Genomic DNA, 9,183 nt, shown 5'->3' with positions numbered 1-9,183 from the left:
AAACATGTTTTATATTCTAGTTTCTTCAAAATAGCCACCCTTTGCACACTTCTGGCATTCTCTCGATAAGCTTTAAGCACACCAGTGAAGTGAAAACCATTTCAGGTAACTACCTCTTGAAGCTCATCGAGAGAATGCTAAGAGTGTGCAAAAAAGTAATCAGAGCAAAGGGTGGCTATTTTGAAGAATCTCGAATATAAAACATGTTTTCGGTTATTTCACCTTTTTTTAAGTACATAACTCCACGTGTTCATTCATAGTTTTGATGCCTTCAGTGACAATCTACAATGTAAATAGTCATGAAAATAAAGAAAACGCTTTGATTGAGAAGGTGTGTCCAAACTTATATATATAAACAATTACAACTCTTCCAGCATGACCATTTTCTTAAAACCATCTTTAATAGAGTGGACTGCTGTTCTGCATATTTACAGGATAAACATTTCCACAGATGGGAGGGAAAATTCACCTTGAAATTACTTAAATGTTGACAGTCCAAAGGTTAAATGTGAGGGAGGGCGACAATAAAAGAAGAAATTATTCAACTTCAGAGAAAAAATGCCCTCAACTTGGTTTATCTTTTGGGCCAGTTGTGGCGAAATCCTCTGTAAGAATAACATAAAAATAGTTAACAAACAGTGAAACTGTAATAGGCAAAAATGTACATAAAAATACAGTACTTATACCTGTCAGATCTTCCACCTATGTATGACAAACTTTTTCCAGCACCAAAATTATTTTTTTTCCCGCCTGCAAAATTCTGCAAGACAAAAAAAAACACCTAACACCAAAGCACAGAAATGATATACATGTTATGAAGCATAGGGAAGCAAAACAAATACCTTTTTCTTAAAGTCATGACTTTGTCGGTTTGGATCAAACTGCGAGTTGTCCTTTGCTTTGGCACCTGTGAATAGAAACAGTCAAAAGATTATCAAAGCATGTTGCACATCTCTGGACCCTGAAGCAAAGGTTTTACAAGTTATCAAAATACCATACCAGCAAACACTTTGAGGTCTGACTGACTGTAGTCAAAGGGTTCGAAGTTCTCCTGAGGAGGCGGTTCGGGCTTTTGGGTCTTCGCTGCAGTTTTTAGTTTCTTATTTGTCTTGGGAGTCGACTCTGGAGCCTCACTGGGGACCCTCTCACGCTTCTTTCCTTCCGGTTTTGCACATTCCTGATAACAAATACTCCATAAATGTACATGTAATATACCAATATCGCTCTCAAGTATTGCAGAGTACAACTGGGAGAACAGGTGTATGATGGATCAGTGTTTGTTCACAAAGTAAATTAAGCTTTGGACTGTTCAGTGCACTGAAGACTGGAGGTGAAAACTAAGACATTTTGCCTAAACGAACAATAAGAAGTAACCCATATTTGCCAACCCTCCCGGATTTTCCGGGAGACTCCCGAAATTCAGCGCCTCTCCCGAAAACCTCCTGGGACAAATTTTCTCCTGAAATTCTCCCGAAATTCAGGCGGAGCTGGAGGCCATGCCCCCTCCAGCTCCATGCGGAGTGACGTGTCGACAGCCTGTTTTCACGTCCGCTTTCCCACAATATAAACAGCGTGCCTGCCCAATCACATTATAACTGTAGAATGATCGAGGGCGAGTTCTTGGTTTCTTGTTAGGCACTTTCATTAACGTCCTCCCACCGCGGAAACAACACACAACAGCAGCAGTCACGTTTTCGTCTACCGTAAAGCAGTTTGTCTGCCGTAAACAGCAATGTTGTGACACTCTTAAACAGGACAATACTGCCATCTACTGTACATGCATATGTGACAATAACATCTATGGCTTTTAGAGAGTGCAGTGCACAACTGCGCACACAAGGAGACGAAGCAGAATGCATCATCAGAGAGGGTGTTCAGCATGGTTAGAAAAATAGTGACAGAATAGAACAAGGATGGACAATTCAACCCTTAACACAACAATGAGTAGATGAGTGTTATGTGTGTGTATATGTGTAAATAAATGAACACTGAAATTCAAGTATTTCTATATATATATATATATATATATATATATATATACCGTATTTTCCGCACCATTAGCCGCACCTAAAAACCACAAATTTACTCAAAAGCTGACAGTGCGGCTTTTAACCCGGTGCGCTTTATATACGGATAAATATTAAGATTCATTTTCATAAAGTTTCGGTCTCGTAACTACGGTAAACAGCCGCCATCTTTTTTCCCGGTAGAACAGGAAGCGCTTCTTCTTCAACGCAAGCAACCGCCAAGGTAAGCACCCGCCCCCATAGAACAGGAAGCGCTTCTTCTTCTACTGTAAGCAACCACCCGCCCGCGTAGAAGAAGAAAAAGCGCGCGGATATTACCGTACGTTTCAGTTCCTGTTTACATCTGTAAAGACCACAAAATGGCTCCTACTAAGCGACAAGGATCCGGTTCATGAAAAGACGCAATCTCTCCATCCTCACACGGATTACTATTTCACAGCAACTGATATTCCTGTGAACCGCACTGTGGATACAACGGGAGCACGTACGGTGAATATTCGCACCACAGGGAATGAGAAGTCGTCCTTCACTGTGGTTCTAGCTTGCCATGCTAATGGCCTGAAACTTCCACCCATGGTGATATTCAAAAGGAAGACCTTGCCAAAAGAGACCTTTCCAGCCGGCGTCATCATAAAAGCTAACTCGAAGGGATGGATGGATGAAGAAAAGATGAGCGAGTGGTTAAGGGAAGTTTACGCGAAGAGGCCGGGTGGCTTTTTTCACACAGCTCCGTCCATGTTGATATACGACTCTATGCGCACCCACATCACAGATGGTGTCAAAAAACAAGTGAAGCACACAAATACAACACTCGCCGTCATTCCGGGTGGATTAACCAAAGAACTCCAACCGCTGGATATTGGTGTCAACAGGGCATTCAAATCACGACTGCGAACGGCGTGGGAACAATGGATGACCGAAGGCGAACACACCTTCACTAAGACAGGCAGACAGCGCCGGACGACATACGCCAACATTTGCCAGTGGATCGTAAATGCCTGGGCAGATATTTCGGTCACAACTGTGGTCCGAGCTTTCCGGAAGGCAGGATTCACAGAACTGCTGAACAGTGACACTGACTCCGATGACTTCGACGAGACGGAACCGGCCATTTTGGATCCCACATTTGCCCAACTTTTCAATTCGGACACCGAAGACGAAGAATTCGAAGGATTTACGAATGAAGAATAACTTCAGAAGGTGAGCGCTATGTTTATTTTGTGTGTTGTGACATTAACGTTCGAGCAACATTATGTTGCTATTGCTCTGCACTATTTTGAATTTTACTATGTTTGTGATTGCACATTTGCGTACATTTTGGGACAGAGTTGTTAGAACGCTGGTTTTTAATATATTATTAAAGTTTGACTGACCTATCTGACTGTTTTTTTGACATTCCCTTTAGCGCAGCGTAGGCGCGGCTTATAGGTGGACAAAGTTTTGAAATATGCCATTCATTGAAGGTGCGGCTAATAATCCGGTGCGCCTTATAGTGCGGAAAATACGGTAGCTAGAATTAACTGAAAGTCAAGTATTTCTTATATATACTTGGTGAATTCTAGCTGTAAATATACTCATCCCCTCTTAACCACGCCCCCAACTCATGTTAGTGTCTTTCATCTTTTGCTTTCTGAGAAGCAGTGTCCTTCATAGTGGATGTTTATATTAGTCTGAAATATACTGTTTAACTAACAATTTAACTTTGAATTATTTAAAACCTCAAAAACTGATGATTGGCTTCACTGGCTTTAAATATCTTTTTCTGGGTGACAGTTTATGACAGGGGTTAGCCACATCTGGCCCGCCAAAAAATAAAGCGGAATTGAGCACATTGTGTAATATTAGGACCACATTAATTGTCCTGTAGTACCAAGTAATTCCACAGAGTGGCGCAATAGGACTGCAGTATGCTTGATTGAATGCACAGCAGAGGTACAGTTTTTCTATTGCTAATGCTCTGACAGCAGAAAAAATTTGCAACAATGAGAAAAGTTGACAGCAACTAACGGACAACTACATACTTTTTCACTGAAGTCCAGTCAAAGGCTGTACGTCTTATTTGCCAAGAAACCGTTGCGGTTTTGAAGGAATACGACGTAAGTCGTCATTTCTGCACCAACCACGCTAATTATGCAAACTACCAGTCAATGCAAGAACGTACCGTTAGTACTCAGAAGTTGGAAGCTAATTTTCAGGCTTAGCAAAACATCTTTATCCGACAAACTACCAAGAATCAAGCACAAAGGCAAGTTACTGTATATACTGGCATTCAAATTTTTCCGAAGGAGAGTTTCTAAAAGAGTGAAGACAGCAGGTGTATTGTGCCCTGAGAGCAAGAGAACATTTGAAAAAATATGTTATTGCGCAGAGGACAGTGACTCGCCGTGTGGAGCTAATTGACGAAGACTTAGTTGGCAAGCTCAACAACAAAACAGAGTCATTTACATTATATTCCATGGCACTGGATGAAAGTAATGACATCCGGGACACCGCTCAGCTTTTGATTGTCATCAGAGGGATTAATGACAATTTTAAAGTAATGGAGGAGTTTTTGGCCATGAAATCCCTAAAAGGAAAAACGCAAGGAGAGGACTTATTTAACAGCGTGGCGGAAGTCGTCATGAGGCACAAACTGCCTTGGAGTAAGCAAGTTAACGTTACCACAGATGGGTCGCCAAATCTCACAGGGAAAAACATTGGGTTACTAAAAAGAATCCAGATGGTTCCCGCGTTGAAATTTTTTTTTGGTAAATACCTCCGTGCGGTGCGACGGGACCAACTGGCTGTGTCGCTTTGGAATCTCTCGGGACAAAATTGGCACACATTGCTTTGCAGAACGCAGACTTTCTTACCTTCGCCAAAGAGGTTAGGTTTTCGCCAGGGTTTATCTGTCTTATAACAACATAACTCAAATAGTTATGGATTGATTTTGATTACATTTTTCAGGAAATGTCCAAAAAAAAAACATTCCTCTCATCGATTACGAACAGACTTTACTTCCTGCTCACGGTGTCCCATGCCTCCACCTTGGCGACCCGCGCTGCGCAGAGGATTCTGGGCGATGTACCGTAATTTTCGGACTATCAGTCGCAGTTATTTTCATAGTTTGGCCGGGCTCCAGTGCGACTTATATATGTTTTTTTCCTTCTTTATTATGCATTTTTGGCAGGTGCGACTTATACTCCGGTGTGACTTATACTCCGAAAAATACGGTAGTTTATTTTAAGACCCAGCCTACGCTAAAGCTGCAGAGAGACTACACACCAAATTTGTTTGATACCGTCAGGCGTCACGGAAAAAATTGTGAAGACCAAAATACCGCGGTATCTACAATACCGTTACACTCCTACAGATAAATATTATAAAAAGACCAACAGAAACACTTCACTCGTTCACGAGTCATCAATTTTTTCTGAAAGCCATGTGTCATGAAAATGGATGATGGGGGGGACAGGTTATTACAGTCGGAGCAAACCTTAACGAGCTAAGCCAGGCTCTCTGGTGGGTGAAAGTGTCCCAAAAGGGACATGGACAGTAAGGCCTATCTGAAGTGGAACAGAATAGACCAAGGACAAGAGAAGAAAATTACTCACCGCTGCTTGCTGGCGTACAGTGGGTACATTCTTCAGAGACTCCTCGTAGCTTTGTTGAGACTTATTTCTGTCCTCTGCGGGAAACAACAATAAAGCGTAATTAGGCTGACGACAAATTTAAGGACTTTTACGGTATACGCAATTGTCATGGACCCATTCCAATGTCAAACACTTTCACGTTTAAATTTTCAGCCTTCCTAGCACTTTACAATTTTATACTGCATTACATTATATAACATTTCAGGGGAGGCATAGCAGCTTGTGAAAAATAATGAAAAACATTTTATTATTTAATCCAGACCACTAACTTCAGTTATGTTAACATGTATTTCTAGTTCTTACACTGAAAAAAGACCTCAGAAAGTAGGCGCTCTTTGGGGGGAGGCTTACAATGCCAAACTTACCACAAAAAAAATGGGTTAGTTCTCAAGCAAGCTCACATTTGTTTTACAGCAGAACTTTATTTATTTATGTGTTAAATTCTTGTCATTATTGCTTTTTAATAATGTAATAATTCGTGGATATATGATAAAACTGCAATACATTTTAAGTTTGGGTCCAGGAGGGCAACCACATACCTAATTTAGGTATTTAGCTGAAAACGTTTAGTTATCTTGGATCAAAACAAAGTACGTGTCAGAAAATGCAGTGAGTAAAAATTAAAGTTTATCTTGAATTCAAAGCATTCCAAAAAGTGGTTCTTCATCCTTTGCTCAAAAGACCTGACCTCGATCCTGACCTCATGGTAAACTACCGGCCGGTGTCCCACATTCCCTTATCTTGAAAATCTTCGAAAAAATTGTTGCACAGCAGCTAAATGAACACTTAGCATCTAACAATCTCTGTGAACCCTTTCTGTCCAGTTTCAGGGCAAATCACTCTACGGAGACAGCCCTTGCAAAAATGACTAATAATCTATTGCTAACGATGGATGCTGATGCGTCATCCATGTTGCTGCTACTTGATCTTAGCGCTGCTTTCGATACCGTCGATCATAATATTTTATTAGAACGTATCAAAACACGTATTGTATGTCAGACTTAGCCTTTTCTTGGTTTAACTCCTATTTTACTGACAGGATGCAGTGCGTCTCCCATAACAATGTGACCTCAGCATATGTTAAAGTCATCAATCAATCAATGTTTATTTATATAGCCCTAAATCACAAGTGTCTCAAAGGGCTGCACAAGCCACAACATCCGGTTCAGATCCCACATCAGGGCAAGGAAAAACTCAGCCCAGTGGGATGACAATGAGAAACCTTGGAGAGGACCGCAGATGTGGGTGACCCACACCTTCTAGGGTGACCAGTGCAATATACGTCGAGTGGATCTAGCATAATATTGTGAAAGTCCAGTCCATAGTGGATCTAACATAATAGTGAGAGTCCAGTCCAGTCCATAGTGGGGCCAGCAGGGGACCATCCCGAGCAGAGACAAGTCAGCAGCACAGAGACGTCCCCAACCGATGCACAGGCGAGCGGTCCACCCCGGGTCCCGACTCTGGACAGCCAGCATTTGATCCATGGCCACCAAACCTGTGCCCCCCCTCCACGAGGGAGAGGGGGGCAGAGCAGAAAAGAAAAGAAACGGCAGATCAACTGGTCTAAAAGGGGGGTCTATTTAAAGGCTAGAGTATATAAATGAGTTTTAAGATGGGACTTAAATGCTAATTAAGGTAATGTGCAAAGTTCCACAGGGTTCGGTTCTTGGCCCTGGACTCTTCAGCATCAATATACTGCCGCGATGACATCATTTGAAAATACGGTGTTAGCTTTCACTGTTATGCTGATGACACCCAACTCTACATGCCCCTAAAGCTGACCAACACGCCAGATTGTAGTGACCTGGAGGTGTGTCTTAATGAAATCAAACAATGGATGTCCAGCAACTTATGGTATCTTAACACTAAGAAAACGGAAATGCTGATTATCGGTCCTGCTAGATACCGACACCTATTTAATAATACCACCTTAACATTCGTCCATTTTGTCCATCAGCGAGGCTGAGATCATTATTCATGCGTTCGTTACGTCTCGACTGTAACATATCATTTTCGGGTCTCCCTATGTCAAGCATTAAAAAATTACAGTTGGTACAAAAGGCGGTTGCCAGACTTTTGACATGAAACAAAAGAGTTTGATCATATTACGCCTATACTGGCTCACCTGCACTGGCTTCCTGTGCACTTAAGATGTGACTTAAGATTTTACTACTTACGTATGAAACACTAAACGGTCTAGCTCCATCCTATCTTGCTGATTATATTGTACCATATGTCCCGGCCAGAAATCTGCGTTCAATGAACTCCGGCTTATTAGTGATTCCCAGGGCCCAAAAAAAGTCTGCAGGGTTTAGAGCGTTTTCTATTCGGGCTCCAGTTAGATCCGGTAACAGTTAGAGATGCTACCTCAGTAGAAGCATTTAAGTACCATCTTAAAACTAATTTGTATACTCTAGCCTTTAAATAGACCCCATTTTAGACCAGTTGATCGGCCGTCTCTTTTCTTTTCTACTCTGCCTCACCTCTTATTAGGTGACCACAGATGACGCGCTAGCTGTTCAAAGTCGGGACCCGGAGTGGACCACTCATCTGTGCATCAGTTGGTGACGTCTCTGCGCTGCTGACTAATCCCCATTCAAGATGATACCCTTTTGGCCTCCCAGTGGACTGGACTTTCACATTATGAAGTCGGGACCCGGAGTGAACAACTCCTTATGCATCAGTCGGTGACGTCTCGGCACCCCAACTTGTCTCCATGCAAGATAATCCCTGCTGGCAAAACTATGGACTGAACTCTCACATTATTAACTGTATCCACTCTACATCCATTGTACCGGGCACCCAAGGGGGGTTGAGTTTTTTCTTGCCCTGATGTGGGATCTGAGCTTAGGTTGTTTTTGTGACTTGTGCAGCCCTTTGAGACATTTGTGATTAAGGGCTATATAAATAAACTTTGATTGATTGATGAAATAAACTTATTTTCTCTACCGAGGTTAGTGTTTTGTTCTAGTGTAGCCATATCCTATATTGCCCTGCACATTTGTTTTTACTCTGTGTTATCTTTGCCTCTTGTGTCCAATCAGGTAAGAAGGAAATTCTTGAATCTTGTATGAACGAACCGGAACATTTTCAACAAAGTATCCTATAACATTTGTACAGGTTTATACCAGTTTCAATTAACATTTCAATATATAATCCCAAGAACGTTGTTAAAAACTAACAAAAATATTTAAATAAATCAATTTTCCAGACTTCCAGGAACCTTTACCACATTACCTGTTGCTTTCCTTGCTTTTTCCTTTGCCTCCTTCTTGGTTTTCTTCTTTGATTCCAGCTCCTTCTGTTGCTGTTCCAAACTCTGCAGTTTCCACCTTTTACTGATCTGAAATTAGAGAGACAATTTGGTTAGAGTTGCACTTTTAGTCTTCATCATAGGCCGTGGCTTCTTGAATGTTTAGAGCGCTTTGTTGTACCTCAAAAATCTTTGACGAAGGGTCAAACTTTGCATTCTCATTGATATGCACGCCATTAGAAGGCAGGTACTGAACTCATAAAAAAAA

General features: G+C 41.6%; 1 protein-coding gene across 1 annotated transcript in view; it reads right to left on the bottom strand.

Moving 5' to 3' along the window:
• Nucleotides 1–382: 382 nt before the first annotated feature.
• exosc10 (exosome component 10) overlaps nt 383–9,183 on the bottom strand; it is a 30,184-nt gene continuing 21,383 nt past the window's right edge. Inside the window, exons 19-25 of the mRNA XM_061976501.1 lie at nt 9,097–9,165; nt 8,900–9,005; nt 5,621–5,694; nt 1,000–1,177; nt 843–907; nt 687–760; nt 383–605 (exon numbers count right to left, since the gene is read on the bottom strand). Coding sequence (XP_061832485.1) covers nt 575–605; nt 687–760; nt 843–907; nt 1,000–1,177; nt 5,621–5,694; nt 8,900–9,005; nt 9,097–9,165 — 597 coding nt within the window. The 3' untranslated portion in view covers nt 383–574. The remainder of the gene's footprint in view (nt 606–686; nt 761–842; nt 908–999; nt 1,178–5,620; nt 5,695–8,899; nt 9,006–9,096; nt 9,166–9,183) is intronic.

This window comes from Nerophis lumbriciformis, linkage group LG01 (genome assembly GCF_033978685.3).
Source record: "Nerophis lumbriciformis linkage group LG01, RoL_Nlum_v2.1, whole genome shotgun sequence".
NCBI classification, from domain to species: domain Eukaryota; kingdom Metazoa; phylum Chordata; class Actinopteri; order Syngnathiformes; family Syngnathidae; genus Nerophis; species Nerophis lumbriciformis.
The sequence above is the reverse complement of the archived record's forward strand: the minus strand, read 5'-3'. Positions and strand labels throughout refer to the sequence as shown.